This window comes from Ammospiza nelsoni, chromosome 1 (genome assembly GCF_027579445.1).
Source record: "Ammospiza nelsoni isolate bAmmNel1 chromosome 1, bAmmNel1.pri, whole genome shotgun sequence".
NCBI lineage: Eukaryota > Metazoa > Chordata > Aves > Passeriformes > Passerellidae > Ammospiza > Ammospiza nelsoni.
Genome location: NC_080633.1, coordinates 136,699,941 through 136,718,537, shown reverse-complemented (window position 1 = coordinate 136,718,537; position 18,597 = coordinate 136,699,941). Strand labels below are relative to the sequence as shown.

At 41.6% G+C, this 18,597-nt stretch overlaps 1 protein-coding gene across 5 annotated transcripts in view; it reads left to right on the top strand.

The window, feature by feature from the left end:
• DEPTOR (DEP domain containing MTOR interacting protein) overlaps window positions 1–18,597 on the top strand; it is a 77,714-nt gene that overhangs the window by 44,920 nt on the left and 14,197 nt on the right. For 4 of the 5 annotated variants that reach the window (XM_059469190.1, XM_059469182.1, XM_059469205.1 and 1 more), the window contains 4 exons: window positions 5,476–5,661; window positions 6,289–6,423; window positions 9,525–9,595; window positions 10,214–10,318. In XM_059469190.1, the coding sequence (XP_059325173.1) occupies window positions 5,476–5,661; window positions 6,289–6,423; window positions 9,525–9,595; window positions 10,214–10,318 (497 nt within the window). Of the gene's footprint in view, window positions 1–5,475; window positions 5,662–6,288; window positions 6,424–9,524; window positions 9,596–10,213; window positions 10,319–14,133; window positions 14,757–18,597 lie in introns of those variants that run through there. The other variant, XM_059469213.1, reaches the window with a different exon arrangement.

Below are 18,597 nucleotides of genomic sequence, written 5' to 3'. Positions count from 1 at the left end.
TGGATTTTTAGGAAAGATAAAGAAGTTCCAAAGAGGACTCCAGAAGGGCTAAAAAAGGTCAGAATTTAGGGGGTGGCATTGATTTAGCTGATCAAAGATATGTTTGAGAGTTGGCTTTGTCTCTTCATAAATTTCTTTGCTAAGACTTTTGACCAGATCATGCATAACTTTGTAATGAAGGCATGACAAAATCCAGGGATTGGCAGCTAAGTTTAAGCAAACTCAGCTTTGAGTTGAAACTTTATTTTCTGTCAGGGCAAGTGACTGAAGACTCGAATAGCTTGTAAAAGGAAGAATAAAGTGGTCAATAAATGCTTTAAAGCATGAGTAGACTAAATTTTTTGTAAGATTAAAAGGTAATTGTTAAATTCTTTTTCTGGGAGAAATTTTGTGGCCTGTGTATGTGGGAGGTTAGACTGGTGGGTTATGACCCTACATCCAAAGTTTGACATTGGTGAGTATATGTTAGTATTGGTGCCTTTCCTTTGAGGACAATAAATGCTCTTGTGTACTTGGATGGTTTTGGAGGTTTCTAGTTGCCATATTTTTACATTGCTCTCTTTGGTGCATTTCTTTCTGTTGCATAAGGTGCACACTGTAACATGAACATGTTGCCACCTGAACAGCCCTGAATTAAACTGGAGCAAGAAACATGAAGCCACCCCACCTTGTTCTTTGCATCACCCTCATAATGTAGGGGTCCTGACACTCATCAGCCATGGCTTGGCTGTTAAAGACAAACTGAAATGGTGCCAGTTTGCTTTTCTGTGCTGCACTATGAAGGGCAGTGAACTAATTCAGGAGTAGTAATGTTAATCCTTTTCTAGAACAGCAACTTTCATGAGAGGTACCTGGAGCAAGAGCCCTGTCAGCTGCCACAAATTTATCTGCTACTGCCTCTGAGTCAACACCCAGAGGTAACAACCTCTAAATTACCTTTAAAGAAACTGCTTCTGGGCAAGTCTGTGCAACCCTCTCACACTGTGCCATTGGTTTGGAAATCAGTCACTCCCACTTTTCTCCTCTGCTTGCAGCACAGTGTGGGCTGCTGAGCACCCGTGACTGCACCTGCACCTCTCACCCAGCAGCTGCCAGTGTGACAAACCCAACCTCTGTGAGTGCTCTGCATCCAGCATTCCCAGAACTCTGATTTGGGCATGTTTCACTTCTCCTGGCCCTTGCTTAAAGCCAGCCACTGCACCTGAGGAGTGCTTTCAGAGGCAGCCAGCACACACATCTCCCTTCCCCTCCTCAACTTCTTCCTTTTGATCCATGGGGTGGAAATTCCTTGTTCCACACCTTTCCATATACACTCATCCTTAGGCAGAGTCACAGCCTGGACATTTAATCACAAATCATTAATAACTCAGATGATTTAACAAAAAAAAAAAAAAGCCCCATGAGACACAGTAATAATTTTGGTGATTTTATTTGATGATGTATGCACAAGGAGACAGTCTGAGCTATATTGCCCCTATTTATATTTTTAGCTTATTTTTAAATATGTAAAAAATTTCATGATGTTAGAAGCACATGATATGTGAACTATCCTTAGAAATGAGGAGGTTAAAATATGAAAGTCAAGGAGCGTGCCAAATTCTATACTGATGCTACGTGTCCTAACCATTTTAGCTACAAATCCTTTGTTGTGTAAGTCATATGCAAATCTTCTGCAACAGACAGTCACTGGACTTAGCTTTTCCACTTGCACTCATCTATTGTATAAAAATTTACCCTTCTATGGACTGAAATAATTGCAGCATAGATTAATTACTTCAGTGGAAAACCTAAGCCTTGCTAGTTTAATTGTATAAATATTACAATATTTAATTCAAAACAAGGATTGTTATTCTAAAATGTGTTCAGTATCATGGCATAAAAATGTTTACATTATCTAGTTTCATGGTCAGTAATTCTTGAATTTCAGAGTGCTTACAATGTCTGCAGCACGAGTGTGTGTTTATCTCTGATTATCATAATTTCTGAGTACTGTCAGAGCACTTCAGTTAATGATACAAACAACAGAATAATTTTTATTAAAAATGGTGGTGTCATAATATTTAACCTGACTCAGAAACCCTACTTGATATTTCTTACATTGTGAATGGTTTGCCACAGCAGCTCTATTTCCAAGGAAGCATTTGTGGAGTCCTCTTTCATTTAAGATTATGAATTGCAGTAGTGCTGAATAAATAGAGCTTGCCTTTTTAAGACTGAGTTTGTGATGGCCTCAAAAATTTTTTTTGCCTTTAAATTAGGTTATTCGAATAATGTGGTAAGATATTGATAGATATTGCTACTTTTACTTATGTCAATGATCTTAAAATGAAACTGGTAGCTGCAAACACCTACACACTAACTCTGCCTCGGATAGCAAATCCTTTGGGGGATGTAGGCAGATTGCCAGATCTCTCCTCCTCTACTTCCGTTCTTCAAAAATAGTGATTGTTAGTAAGTGCTGTTTAATAGTATTGCATATGATATGTATCCAAAATGGGGAGCACAGCAGCAGTGTGTGCCTGCAATAATTAATGTGTCAGAACACAGTAACAAGGTACTTGTGATGCTAAATTTGACTTAACAAAGTCATTTTGCATCCCTGAGGACCCAACAGATTCAGCATCAAAAGGAAGCAGACAAAAGCCAAGGGATTTTGGAAGAAAAACTCTGAATTCCCAACATTTGTGTCATTTTTTTAGGGAAATAATTTAAAAATCCCAATATTTGAGGGAGAAGAATCCCCAAATTCTAACATTTTGAGGGAATTTGAGGATAAAAATCCCAAACTGAGGGAATTTTTGGGGAGAAAAATCCTAAATTCCTAATTTTTGCTGGATTCTTTGTGAGAAAAATCCCAAATCTCAACATTTGCTGGATTCTCTGGGACAAATTTTCCAAATTCCTGACATTTGGGACATTTCTAGGGACAAAATTCTCAAAAAAATCATCATTTGGAGCATTTTTGATGATAAAAATCCCATCATTTGGGTCATTTTTTCCAGATAAAATTCCCAAAGAAACCACATTTGGGTTGTTCTTGCAGTGTTCCCATGTGGGGCAGATTCCCCGGAATGGAAATATTTTTCTGGAAATTGTTACTATTTCTTGCTGGCATGGCTGAGTGGGTGCAAGAACAGTGCCAGGAGTGCCACGCACACCTTGCCATTGTCATCAGTTTCCCCGAGTAGGTAATCACAAATCCCGATCCCTGATCCTAATCCCTAAACCCAAATCCTGAGCCCAAATCCCAGAGGGAATTCCCAAGTGCTGGGAGTGTCCCACACGCCTCGCCATTGTTGTCAGCTTCCCAGAGATTGGGAATTTACCCAGAGATTGGGTAAATTCCCAATCTCAAATCCTGAAGGAATTCCCAAATCAAAAAATCCCAAATCCAAATCCTGGTCCTGAGCCCAAATCCTGAGCCCAAATCCTGAATCTCAAAGGGAATTCCCGAGCCCACATCCCAAGCCTGAATCCCAAATCCTGATCCCAAAGCCCAAGTCCTGAGCCCAAATCTCAAAGGGAATTCCCAAATCACAGATCCCAAATCAAAAGTCCCAGTCCTGAAGGGAATTCCCGATTCCAAAGCCTGAAGGGAATGCACAAATCCCCAATCTCAAATCCCAAATCCTGAGCCCAGATGCCAAAGGGAATTCCCAAATTTCCATCCCAAATCCCGAGTTTATCTTCCAAAGATCTTTGACAGTGCCAGGCAATCTAAGGGATGTGGCCTGTGTGGCAGCTTGGGCACCAGCATGTGCAGTTCAGAACGTTCTTGTGTGCTGATTATTCCTTGTCCCAAAGGTAGAAGTCCACTTGTAGAGACAGTGGTGTCTCTGCCAGTGATCCAGGCAGGCCAGGGACACGCTTCTTTGCAAGATGGTCTGACCTCATAAGGCAGTTTCTGCATCCACATTAGGGACAGTGCCCTGACTGTCGTCATCCTTATTGTCTGGGTGACTTGATATCCCTGGAGATCACTGGGATGGACTCTTTCCTCTTGGAGCTCACAGACATCAAATGGCTTACTGGCAGTTTATGTGTAAATACAGCCTATTTTGGAAGGTTGTCATGTGTGGTGTAGTTCTGTAGTTCCATGGAGAGCAACCTGATGCATAGGGAGTGTCCAGAAGGGATGAGAGCAAGGAAGACTGTGTTGGAGATGTGAATGAAAGGAAAGCAACCAGCAGTGCTCCAGACTCTGGTTTTTGTTTTTGTGTAGCACCTTGGACTCTGCTGGTTTTTGGACCCTATGTATTGGGCAGAGCAAAGAGCAAGGCAAAAGTTCTGTGTCTGCAGTAGGAAGCCAAGTGACTGAGACAAGTAATCATAGACTTGACTGACCTCAGTGCACTCCTGTGTTGTTCTTTGCACTTTAAATATCTATTGCCCACCAGTTCTTACAATTCAGTATTGCAAGAAATGCAATTTATAAACAAGGAAAATCCAGAATCTGGATTCTTCATTGAAAAGGTCAACTGTGGGAAATTATTTCTGCAAAATGTGATCAGAGAAGCTGGGTAAAAATGGAGAAAAATGCTGCCAAACACTTACTGCAGCTATTTTACATGCAGAGTACTCCAGAGAGATTTCCTGCAATCAAGACCTGCAGGAGTCAAAGCACTTTCAGGACCTGGCACAGAGCTCCATCCAACTGCTGCATTTTTCATCACAATGTTGGTGGCAGTGAAGACGTAGATGTTATAGTGATGTTGCACTCTGAGAGTAGGCTTGGTGTTCCTGCTCTGACACCAGCAGCCTGGGGTTTGCTCTCTGTGTCAACACAGGTTGCAATTAAGATTTTTCTTCATTATGTAAGAAATTACTTTTGGCCAGCTGCCTGTTCCCAAACCTTGTGTATCTGTGCAAAGCGGGGAAGTGGCCTGCAGGAAATGTCTGGGACACAGTGTCTGTGGTGAACAAGACAGAGGAAATACACAGGTCTTGATTCTTTACTGCCCTGTAGCTCTGGACAAGGTAGTTGGACAGAGCTCTGGGGTCTGCCCTAGATTGATGAATTTACATAAAACTTGACATAAATGAATTTACTGATGAATTTACACAAAACTTGTAAGGAGCTGATTCTGTCTATGGGACCAGCAGCAGCAAGGCTTACAGAGGAATCATGCACGGAGATGGGCCATTATGCAACCTGTCACAGAGAGGTAAAGTACTTTTATTTCCACTGGGCAATAGAAAGTGCATGTCATTAATCAAAGTAATGTAAAAGATTCTTCTCAGCATTTGCCACTACAGTTCCTAGTTTGTTATTGCTGCTGTAAAGGGTGTATATTGAAGCCACCTGTGTGAAGCTGGCCACCTTCCTTCCCTTTCTGAGGCTGCACAGGGGAAGAGGAGAGCTCTGAGCATTGCATCCTTACAGCAAGGTCTGTAGTGCACAAGTTGCACATGGGTAGGCTTGGATTTCTTTCTATGCCTACCAGGCATAGACTTTGTATCCATCTCTTTCCCTAGTGTCCAACAAGCACCATTTTATGGACAGCAACTTGCTCTACCAGTGCAGAATGAATTTCCGCCGGCGGCGGCGATTAATGGAGCTCCTCACTGAGAAATCTCGCCTGATGCCAGAGAGCCATGACAGCCCCTTTTGCCTGCGCAAGCAGAACCATGACAACAGGAAACACACCAGTTTTCTCTCAGGTGACTCATTAATTACACTGCTGCCGGTAGAGTGACTCCATGGAGTATTAAAAAATTGGTTTTGGACAAAGGATTTCAGTGTTAAAAAAAAAAGCAGGGCTGAGTATTATATGTCCCTGTTCACAGGGATTGTCCATTCACGCATTTTACCAAACCTACACCTCCCTGGGATGTATCTGTATCAACAGCATTTCAGATGCTGAACAAAATTTGGTGTCCATGTTCAAACTGAACTGATTAAAGTCCCCCAAACTCAAAATAATTTGTCATACATTCTATGGGGAATTTTCAAGAAGATTAAAAGAGAGGGGAAGGGGTCCTGCAGCATTTATGTACAGCAATATTTAGTAAGAACTGAAAGAATGAAAAGGAAAACTGGAAAAATGTAGTTCCCTATATTGGAATGCCTCTTAGAAGACACTGCAATGAGAACAGTTCAGCCATACTGTTAGTTATAGCATTACTCTCATGCAGTGACTTCCAACAATGTAGGACACACTAACCCATTCCCAGTGTTGTCAGTGTAAGCATGGCTTGCTGCTGGCTTTGGTTTTTTAAAGAAACAGGGAAATGGCCTAATAATTGGTAGCATCTCCCTTTCTCTCAGTGTTTTCTCTCTGCTTGCAGTGAGTCCCACCAAGGAGATAAAGATCGTGTCGGCAGTGCGGAGGAGCAGCATGAGCAGCTGTGGTAGCAGTGGATACTTCAGCAGCAGCCCCACGCTCAGCAGCAGTCCCCCCGTGCTCTGCAACCCCAAATCTGGTGAGCACCAGCATGGTTTACCATGCACAGCAGGCAGGGTGCGACATCTCTGTGGGGAGAAGGCGACGTGAAGAATGCCTATCGTCACGCCTAAGCATCTGTTTCCAAGAATACAGTAAAAATTCACAGTGTCACAGGTTTTGTAGGCCAGAGGGAACTATTATCATCTTCTAGCCTGAAGTCCTGTTGAACACAAGCCAGATGTCTGCCTCCAGTAATCTCTGTGTCAAGTCTATAATTGTGGTTTGAGCTGCAGTTTATCTCTTAGGACTACATGCAGTCAGAGGCCTAGATTTGCCTCTTCACTGCCAAGCTCTGAACCAATTCAAATCTCCTAGAGACATTCCTTTGGTGCAAGTCAGAGGAGAGTTTAACTATTCAGTGGCTGCTTAAGCTGCTATGGAATAACACCCCTCAGAAAACAGCAGGCTCTAAAAAAAACTGAGACAGCATTGTTTCAGCCTGTCAGAGACAATTTGAACATTTTAATTTGTTTTAAGTCTTACACTCATCTGTTTCAGAAGGTAGAAATAGCATTGAAGCTTATTTTCCTTTTGAAAGGATTTCCTATCCCACGCTGGAAGGTTAAACACACCCATTCTTCCACAGTTCACTTAAAATTGTTTCTTACTGTACATCGGGGAAGGGAAAAACAGACCAAGATAGATATTGTTTCAGCCTCTCTGTTTCCCTCAGAAATAGCCCTGAATATCAAACAGGGTCCCTGCTGCCCTTTTAGCTCCTTATTTTTTCAAATTCACCAACTCCCTGCCAGTGGTGTGGGGAGAGTACTGTACAGCAGGGTAAGGCTTCAGTGGATATGTGTAATCTTTGCTTTCAGAGGGATGCTGGCATTTGAAGTGGTTACAGGAGAGTGCCTCAAGCACGAGGTGAATGCTGTTCAAAACGTTGACCATTTACTCTGGAGATGAGTGAACTAAAGTGCATTTCATTCCTGCTTTGCAGAGTGGCCATCAGAAAGGGAAGGATATTTTCCCTCTCTTTTCTTTTAACACATTTCCTTCCCTCTGCTTAAGCTCTGCTGGGAATTCAGTATGAAGCTCTGAACTAAAATAATTGGAAGAACTCAGTAGGATTATATGCTCAGAAGCCATAACCCCTCCAGCAGACCTGCTGCCCAGCAGAGGAGATGCTGTCAGTTCTAGTGGCCATTGCATCCTCAGAATGTGTTATTGTTGGGTGCTCAGCACCACCTTCCAGTATGCTCACCCCTTCGTGCAGAGGCTTGCCCCTAGATAAAGGGTGCTACAGTATCATGTTTTGGCAGAATATCTCTCAGGTATAATTTACAGAAATGTTCTGGTAGCTTTTGTATGGGGAGCTCTTTGTCCCCAGTACATTAATTACATCCTGGAAAATTTTCTGGGACAGATAAAATAGCATTCATGTTCTATCCATAAATGTGTGTGTTATCTAAAGTATGCCAACTATTCTGTTCATTTATGGTTCTGATTTTATATGAAGTGTCAGCCCATGAGTAGTGAGAACAAGTTTATTTTAATGCAGCTGATTGCACAATACTGGAAGAAAAAGAATAGGCTGATGTTGCTCTTGCATGAATTTTTTAGAAGAAACTTTCCCCTAGGACTAGTTTTCAAACTGTGAATAGCTTTAACAGACTCATATTTGAAAGAAGACAGCAGTGGGTTTATAAACAGACTGATTTTTAAGAATTAGAGTATTACTGGCAATGTAGGGTTATTTCTCCCAGAGCACAAGTACAGATCCACACATCAGCTTGCATAGGTTAACATAACGCTTTCAGATGTGTTACAAGGAATTCTTAATCCTCTGCTCACTATAAGGAGACTTTGTTCACAAATAACTTCCTGCTAACCAGACCCAGAGCATGTTGCTGAACTACGTGCTGATAAACACAAGGCAGAGGTGTAGTTGTTGTCAGATGAGCTTGCTTGCAGGCAAGCACTTAAAAAATACCCAGGTCATGACTTGACCAATCATGTAGAAAAACAATCATCAAACAAAAAAAAATTCTGGAGGTATAATGAAGAGAGGCACATAAGAGAGCCATACATGGATGATTTATCAGATTCTGACTTGTCAAATGAGCACAATCATTCAGTTTTTTCACATTGACCAGACATGCTCTGTGAAGTACAGCACTGGCTAAATGACAGTTCATCAAAATGCATGGGAAGGTTAAAAAAACCCAAAGATATTGGTTTGTCTGCTAGAATTCTCCCTGCTCCCATGAATGTCATTAAGAAACTCAAGAACATCTTCAAATACCATCTGTGAGAGATTATTTCTCCCACTTGTGACTGTAAAGACAGACACCGTCAAAATTATTTATCACTAAAAGAAAAACAGCCATAATATTAAGGGTGGAACAGGCAAATGGGGGGAAGAGAATATGTCTTTATGTTGTGCTTTGTCTTTGAAGCATTTATGGACAGATAAGAAGTGGTACACGGGATGGTATTGATTTGATCTGGCAGAACTTCAAATTTAATTTGTTTGGAGGAAAATTATGCCATTACATGGGAAGGCAGTGGGGACCTGCAGAAACTTACTGGTGTTTCCTTTCATTTAAAATCCCAGACACCTGTAGGTTACCTTGTCTGTCCCTGGATAAGATGGGAGTAGTAGGTCTGTTGCAGAAGTCTCTTGAGATAATCCCTCACTCAAGCAGGATTTTCTTGCTATTCAATTCTGTGATTCAAACCCAACTCAGATGAAATAGCAGAGAGCACCCAACAAGCACACAGTGAGCTGTGAAGGAAAGCTGTTCTGTACCAGGAAGGTGGGTCACTTGTTTCAACACTGGACACAGGAAAAGCCACTTCTGAGTTTTGTGATAGTGTTTAGGGAATTTTGATGGCAGACAACAAAGTCCATTGGCTAAATGCCCCAGTTTTCCAAAGTTCTCAGCATTTATAATCAGTGTTATTCTGTGGGCTTTTCCTTGGTTCTCTTACTGCTTTCAAGCAAGTCTGGAAGAATGGAAAGCATGTATGGGAAGTGGGGCCAAAAAGATGTATCCCAGTAATGTATCTGATTTATCAGGAGAGATTCCAGAGGAGTGTTTTTATTGAATATTCATTTCTGTACCTCCACAGTATTAAAGAGACCTGTGACTGCTGATGAGCTCTTGATGCCTGGAGCCCCATATGTTAGAAAAACTTTTACGGTATGTCTCCAGTGTTTTTCTTTTTTTTCTGCATGTTATATGCATACAGGCAATCCAAACAGACATTTTCTGGTGGGATAATTAGAGCTTATTTGTTTTTGCTGAGATTTATACTTCAAAATCCCAAACTCCATTATCAGTACTTCCACAAATTTCAGGTCTGATTCAGCACTTGCTTATTCTGTCTTTATGCCAGTGTGGTACTTAAAAGGGGTGTAAAATTGCATAAAGCCAATACACAAACTCATCTGGGCCTGGTGCTCCTGCTCTGCAGGACTGGATCACCTACCCAAACCGAACTTTTCTAGCAGGGTCTTTCTACATGACGGGACAGAAAATTTGACTAACATACACTTTTGGAGCCCTTCGTTAAAAACATTCTTGAACCTGGTCATTGGGAGCATTGCTTTTACAGTCCCCAAGTTCAACAAAAAAACTTCAGTAAAAGCAAGAGGAATCACTCAGGTAGAGCCTTTCCTATGAGTGACATAGCAGCCTGTACCCTACTATGTGTTGGAAGTACAGAGATGTTGAAATGACGTCTTGGACCATTTAGAAGTTGCCCCCTTGAATTTCATGGAGCTGTTTGAAAGTGATGATGTCCTTTCTTCTTTCCAGATTGTCGGTGATGCCGTGGGCTGGGGCTTTGTGGTGCGGGGCAGCAAACCCTGCCACATCCAGGCTGTGGACCCCAGTGGGCCAGCGGCCGCGGCTGGGATGAAGGTGGGTTCTCAAAATGGGATGATTTCCCAGGGAAATTTGTGCTGCTCAGTGGAGGTCTTGGGCTGGCTGTATTAGGGGAGGGAGAGGTGCTTTTGTTTCCAGTGTTGAGTGCCTTTGTCTCAATTTCAGGCATTTGTGCGCAGTGAGTTCTGTTGTCTTTAAACCCCCTCCTATTTTTTTTTTCTGTCCTTGAGATTCTTGAAGTCTCTTTCACATGAGACTCAATTATCCTTTCCAAGTTGTTCTCTTGAACTTTTCCCTTTTTGAGGTGGGTTTTCATTCATGTGATTGTCTCGTTTTGGTGGTGGTGGTGTTATTTTTTAATGGATTTTTTTTTTATTGCAATGTTTTTTCAACTCTGCACAATTTTAGCTTCCCTCTTTACAATTTACATGACTGCTGTTATGCACCTTCTGGACTTTGCATTTATAGGAACAGGCAAAGTCAGACATACCTAGTAAAAGTAAAGCTAGCATAGCCTATTGTTCAGTGTAAAGCAGTTAAGATTCAAGACAATTTGGAAAGAACAATGGATACTTTCATAAAGAGCTGAAATAGCTTCATAAGTAATTTAAAAATCAATAAATATACATCCCACTTTTAGCTTTTGCACTGCAATGCAGAGCCCATTGACTTACCTGTGGGCTTGGATCACATCCTGCATATATCTGTGAATTAATCTCTGCCTTGTACAAAGAGAAAAATAAAGACATAGTATTATGTTAAGTACAGATAAAAGCAAGAAAATTAAGTTAGCTACTACACCTGCTCCAATGGCCAGAAAGATTAAACTAGCCATTTATGCCATGCTTTATTTTATAGCAGCAACACAGATGAAGGTTTCAGGTGTATTCCACATGTACCCCACTTTGCCATGAATTTTGTCCAGCCTTCTAATTCGTCTCTCATTCCCATCACACTCACCCCAGTTGCCTCTCACCTGTCTATCCACACCCACCAAGCTGGAGGCCACAGATCCAGGGATGCACATCCTGCCCACTGCACAGTGCCAGACCTGCCATGGAACCCTCCTTAGTGAGTGCAGGACAGGGGTTTCTGCTCTCTGGCTGCTGATTCTTTATTTTAATGGAAATTCCAAGAACATACTGTCTTTGAAACTTTTTTTTTAGAACAGGTAGGCAAAACCCCTGGGACAGGGAATGGCAGCTGCAGAGCTTGTTGGTACATGCAGCACCCAGACACATCCTGCTGGGAAAGAAGCTTGAATTCCGAGGGAGCTGGAAGTTTTTTAATATGTTTTATACAACACAAATATAAAATACAGTTACATTTTTTATATGAAGAGTGTTATTTTCAAATAATGATCCTGCCTAAAATGTAAAGGGTCTAAATTTAAAAATAATTTATTACTTCATGTGTATATTCTAGATCCTAAACTTGGGACCCTAGTATTTTACAGAAGCTTTTCTTCTCTGAATATAGCAACTAACAGTACAGTGGAGCAATTCTGAAACCTGAGTTGTAAAAGTAACACTGTGGTGTCATATGTGTAATCCCATGGGGTTGCAGAGGTCTACCTGAACCATTCAAAACTGAAGAACACCAGCAGTTCACTGTCCTGAGAGGAACATGTCATGTTGTAAAACTGGGATATATTGCCTTGATTTTACACAAGGACAGATCTTATTGTTTTCAAAGCTGTTATCTTTACATGAAATGGTTTTTCAGAGCAGAATTGCACAAAAATATTTATAGCTGTATATGAGATAAGCTCTTCTTTAGACAGAAAAATTGTTGCCCCATTTTTGGAAATGCTGAATACCTTTAGCCTAGTGAAGAGATGGTGTTTTTCTTTGAAATAAGGGCTTTTGTTAGATGTTCCCATAGCAATAAGTATGTAAATCATAGTGCAGTATCTGAAATTTAAAAAAAAAAATCTATGTCACTTAATCCATCTGTTTACAGAACTCCTCAGTCTGTCAAATTTAAAGAAATCAAATGACAGGCTTTATATGACAGCTCCTTGAAATTAAACATTCCCCTGTGTGGAAGCTGCAGGAAGGGCACTTTGAAAACAGGCTGGGCAAGGTAACTTCTGGTGGGCTGGTGCAAGAGCTTTTGTCTGCAAGAAGAGTGCTACACCAAAGAAGCACTAACAAGGAAAGTTGGCTATGATGAAAAGGGCAAGAATTTGAAGAAGAGCCAAGCCTTGGCGTTGCAGTTTGTAGAAAAGTTCTTGGCAGTAGCAGCAGGAATTTTCCTCCTAAGGAGATGTATCCACTGTAATTGTTTTTTAGAATGTCTTTATTTGTAAAGCTTGTGATTTTGCACTTGTCTGCTTCGGAGAGCACTGTTTTCCTGTCTTTGCATTATGCTGGACATACTATTGAGAGAGGACTGCTGCCCATGATGTCATTGTAGGACCTTGGTTTGTGCATTTAAAATTCTGCCATGTATCACAGAAAGCAGTAAACATTGCAGGCTCAACCTTCCTGCTGGACTTAGTGGTGGCTTGCTTTCAGTTTGAGCTTGTCTGGGCTCTTGGCCTGCTCCAAAGTGCTGTGAGTTGGGAGTCTAAGCAGAAAGCTCAATGAGCTGGGGACAGAGCTCTGGCTGCCCGCAGTGGCTGTGCCTGGGCATGGCACTGGGACACGTGGGCCCTGTCACACACGTGCACCTCAGCGTGGCACCACTTGCCATCTCCTTATGTGTGACATCCTCTTCAGAGGGAATTTTCAGACAATTTATCTCTGGCAAAATCCCTACCAGCATGATCTGCAGAAGATGTGTGAAGGGCTATAAACTTTAGGATTTGATACCTGTTCTGGGGCTGGTAAATAGGATTACCACTCACAGTCTGAAGTTTCAGGTGTGAAGCTGAGAAAATAATTCAATAAATATCTAGTCAATTAGCTTTATTAAAGTATTTTTGGGCCCGGTTTGCTGAGGTGTGTTTGCCTGTGGCAGTTGTGAGGAGAGTGGTTGCTGCAAGTGCATTAACAAGTGGGAGCTGGAGGCAACAAAAGGCTATGAAAGGAGTCAGTGTTGTGGTGCGTTCTTCTAAGTTATTTGCAGCTCTGCTTAGCTGTTTGCTGTCATCAGCAGTGCAGACAGGAACAGCAGGATTTTGAAGTTCCCAGGTTGCTTTAATATTAATTATTGACTGGCTGAAAAATCTGGTTCTCTGCAGATTACACTGCTAAATGTTGTCAGCTATTGTCAGTAAAACTGTTTTTCTCTTTTTTTAGTGATTTATTCTGTAAGTTCATTTCTGTTTTTAAGGTGCAAGTATTATTTGAAAAGTTACAACTTGACTTCAAACTAGTGACTTAAATTATGCATCACATTGCTATTTAGTATGACATAACTGCAAGAGAGTGTGATGGAACAAGCAGACCTAGCTAAGTATGAGGCTTGTGAGAGAGACAAATTAATCACTCATTTTGCTGATCATCTGTTCTTACCACTGGCTGGAGAAATCAGTGCCCTACTCAAACTGTTAATAGAAAGCTATCTGATGCCTTAAAACTGATTCTTAGCAAATTACTATTTTTAGCTGTGACACCTAAGGTCGTCAAATCATACAAATTGCCAGTGGCTGCTTAAGGTTTTCAAGCCTAGTTCTTCATTTCAGCAGCAGGGAGTCAGCAGCAGGGAGTTTGAAGGACCACATGTTGCCGCTGGTACCAACACCTTTTGTTTGGAACTCAGCTTGGGAACTGTAATGTGCAGCCAGGACCCTTTCAGCATGGTTCTGCTCTCCTGATCTCTAAAAGCTGGCACAGGGGGGAGATCAGCTTTATAAATTTTCTGCCTGTGCATTTGTTGTCTTCATTCACAAATTATTATTTCAGGTCCAGTTTCTCAAATGATTTCACTAGCAGAATAAGAACCAACTCTCAAGTATAATTGAATTGCCACTGTGTCAAGAAGCCAATGGATGTCACTTCATCAGGGTTATCAAGCCCATTTCATGCAGTCAAAGGACATCTGTACTATCTGATTGCTCCAAAGGATTCAAGTACTGCCACAAGCACAGCATATTACAGACTTGTAACATGGAAGACTAAAAGGCACACATTATAAGTGTCCAGCAGGGTGAAAACTAGCCCAAAACCATGTGATGTCAGAGGACTTGCCAATGCCTTATATTCCTGCAATTGGAAGAAATTTGAACAGTGAGATTCTCATGAAGTTGAATGTACCTCAAACTACAGAGAAACACAAAACCCATTAGATGGTCCTTGCCAACCTGACCACAAACATGAGGATTGCATAACTGTTTGGCAAGCAAGATAAATCAGTCTAAAAATCCTAAAAACACCCCTTCCCCCAGGAAAAAAGTATCCAAAGTCCAATTTCCAGCTTTTACAGGATAGTGGGAAAGAGAGAAGTGTGGATATTGTAGGTGAGAAACCTCTTTGTAACTCCTAAAGGCACCCTAGAGGGAGCTTGAAAACTGGGATTTATATTTTATCAATAAGGCATAAGGTACATGCCTCCATTTAACCCTCTCTGTGAAGTTTTGGAAGGAGAAGATACCTCAGTGTTTGATGCTGGGCCTCTGGCCCTTCAAAGCACTCCAGGGATGCTTCAGTGCTAATTGAAGCTATCTGAAGGGTACTTTCATTTTTTTGTGGAATTGAGCTTTAAATGAGGAGATGGGATAGGCTTGGATAAATATTTATGCTGTGCATTAGCATATGGTGTTGAAGCAGATGCAATTCAGTCTTAGAATTCTTATCTTATACCAACATGTTACTGATTGTAGAAAGGCATAAATTACACAAGTTGCCATCTGTTTTCAATTACAGCATGAAAACACTGAGGCAGGTTGGGATTTTCCTTTAGCTGTGTTATCAGCTTGCTGCTGAATTCAATAATTACATTAGAGTGAGTTGAGAATGGATGTAGTATTTGGTAATGTGAACACTCAGAAAAAGTTGCTGACAAACTGCTTTCATAGCTTGTCCATAAATAGAGAAGCAGCAGAGCTAAACATGCACTAGCACTACCCACAATGAATGCCACTGCTGTAGGGCTTGAATATAAATGTATATATAAGTTTCAAACACATCTCTGTAAGTGCTTCATTTTCTGATATATAAACTATATGACTGATAACTGATATATTATAAACTATAATATAAAGGTCATTCTTCTCCACAGAATTGTGGAAGCTGTATTTAAGCATCTATGACCTCAGAAAAATATAATTTTAAGAAAATTTGATTTACCACAAAATCAGTCCGGTTGTGCAAAACCAAAGAAAATTCAAAGTTATTTTGACTCTGTCTTTCACTTTATGCAGCAGTAACCAGGACCTCCGATTTTATCTGCTATTATCCATCACAGAGATTGGAGAGTAAACCGAGTCGGGTAGCATTAGCCTCAAACATCATTGAGATCATGCTTGAGAAGAGTGGTTGTTACATTACAGTATCAAAGAATGGGTCATGTTGGAAGGGACCACAGTGGGTCACCTGGTGTAATCTCCCATCTCAAGCAGGGTCATCCTAGAGCACACTGCAGAGGACTGGTCCCATCCAGTAAAGGGGATTCCACAGTCTCCCTGGTCAGTCTGTTCCAGTGCATGATCACTACACAGTAAAGTCTGGAAAGACTTTGTGTCCAAGTGGACTTTCTTGTGCTTCAGTTTTCCTTCCTTGTGTCCAAGTGGACTTTCTTGTGCTTCAGTTTTCCTTCCTTGTGTTGTGCTTCAGTTTTCCTTCCTTGTGTTCAAGTAGGCCTTTTTCTGCTTCAGTTTTTGCCTCTTGTCCTATTGCTTGGAGCCACTCCTGAGAGCCTGGCCCATCCTCTTGGTACCCACCTTTTAGCTAGACATTAATGTGTTTCATCAGTTATCTCTTCTTGAGGCTCAGCTCAGCTCCCTCAACCTTTCATTGCAAGAGGCATTCTCCAGACCCTTGACTGACTTTGTAGCCCTCTGCTGGACCCACTCCATTTTTTCCATGTCTGTCTTGTACTGAGGAGCCCAGAACTGTACACAGCACTCCAGATGTGCCTCACTAGGGCAGAGTAAAGAGGCAGGACGACCTCCCTTGACCTGCTGCCAATGCTTTTCCTAATGCAGCCCAGGATACCACTGGCCTTCTTGGCCACAAGGACACGCTGCTGGCTCATGGACAGTTTGCTGTCCACCAGGGCCCCCGAGTCCTTCCCTGCAGAACTGCTTCCCAGCAGGTTGGCCCCCACCCTGTACTGCCTGGGGTTGTTCCTCCTCAAGTGCAGGACCAGGACATTAGGACATATTAAAAGCATAGCAATGGTGAACATAATGTCGAACACTTTGATTAACAGTTTGGATAGCTTTTTCATTATTATTTATTTAATCCTTAGTGGAAATATTTCTAAAAGACCCTAAAGAAAAAATCAGTAAGGCTGTGCTAGTCAGTAGCATAATGATTCAACAGAAGTTGGAAGAGGTCACATATTTGTGAATGTGAAAATAATAAGCTCTGCCATCAAAAATGACTTTTTGACTGGTTGTGCTTGACAACTTTTTAACATGTATAGCACTCAGCGTACTTTCCTGATCAGTGAATGAATCTGTGCCTGGGTGTTCCTGTTCTGTGTATGCTTTCTCCTTTTAGTCTGTGGTCATCATTTGCTAATGTAGTTTGCTGATGAACTGTATTGATGCCTCCCTAACTGTCCCAAGGTTTCCACTTTCCCTGTGTGTATTTAATTAAACTCAATGTGTAGTTCCCACATTTTTAGAGTGAATCTTTTTACCAGTTCTACATAGGTTGGACCTATCCTAGAACCATGTTGCTCTTACTGTACTGGGATTAATGCCATGAAAATTATCACAGTAATATAGTTCTGTGAGGACTTGGCAGAAAACTGCATTGCACATCCTCTTGTCTGGGAGTTCTGTGAATTCAGCCCTCTCACCAAAGTAGAGGTTTCTCTAACTGAAGAAGAAGGTGGTTTTGAAAGCTGCATTGTGAGTCACTGCCAGAACTTTGTTTACTTGCCAGAAGGAGACAAGGCTTGGCAAATTTCTCCTTTGCTTTCATTGCAGGCTACTAAAAGTGCAATGAAGTGCAACAACAGAGTCTTTATGTCCTTGACCATCCTTTGCATTAGCACAGTGTCTTTAGGTTGATTGAAATAATGGAAGCTTTTTCCTCAGTATTGGGAATCCCAGTGCAGGATTAGATCTCTCTCTTCTGCCCCTTCACTGCACCAGCTACTCTGTCCATTTTATTCCTTCTCTGTGTTGGAAGCCCTGTCATTGTTGAACTCTGTGTCGGGAGACTCTTGGAGACACTGTTCCACTGGTGAACCTGCCCCATGGTGGCCACAAGGAAGCCACAGTTTGGATTTGGATTCTCTTTTCCTGTCACAAACCCTCTGTGCAATACTGACCATTTCCCACCAGAATTTTTGTAAAGTGGTTTGGGTTTAAATAGAGATGGAAAATTTCAGAAAATCTGACATATTCTCAAAAATAACCAAAACATTTGATGAGTAGATCTGTTTTGGCACCTGTACAGATAATTTTGCTAAAGTTTCTTTGTTTCCTTATGGGGAGTGTGGTTCACAGCATAAGATCCAGGTTTTCCAGTCTCAGAGCAGAGATTTTACAGACTGGGCCCAGTGACTCCCATGCAGCAAAGTTACAGCTCCCCAGGTTTCAAACATCAGTTTGTACAGCTCTCATCTTTCTAAGCCATCCTTCTCCCTCTCCTGAAATTTGTGTTTGTGTTGACTCCAGATATTTTCTTTGTGACATCCCACCCTGCCACCCCTGCCTAGGTTGTAACTACTCTGCAGACACTTTCTATTTCCAATGTTCCCATATTCCAGTCTCTGCTGATCTTTACAAAAATTCTCCTGTTTTGCTCCATTTTTCAGTAATAAATCAGTAGGCTCTTCATTGTGAAATTTTTGTTCTTTAAAGCCATAATAAAGCTCCTGTTATCTTCTGACATGTCAGAATTTCATCCTACATTCCTACTTTTTTTGGTGGATCTCCATTTTTTTCTGCTTGTTTCCTTGGTTTGCCTTGCTTCTTTGTCCACAGAGTTGTATAAGTTTGTTTTGAAGAAATCTCTTCTGAGGCTGCAGAACTTCTGAAGCAGTTTTGGAAGGTTAAGTGAACCCCACCCTTGTGCACAAGCCCCAGAATGCACAGCCAGCACCAGCTGGGTCTGGGACTGTGCTTGCTTCAGTGGATCATGAGCCTCTGTTCTTCTGAGCCAGTGGATATAAAACTGACTAAAAAATCAGCCACCTTTATCTTGTGCTAGAGACCAGGTGCTTGCTGTGACTATCTGGAACTCCTCTAT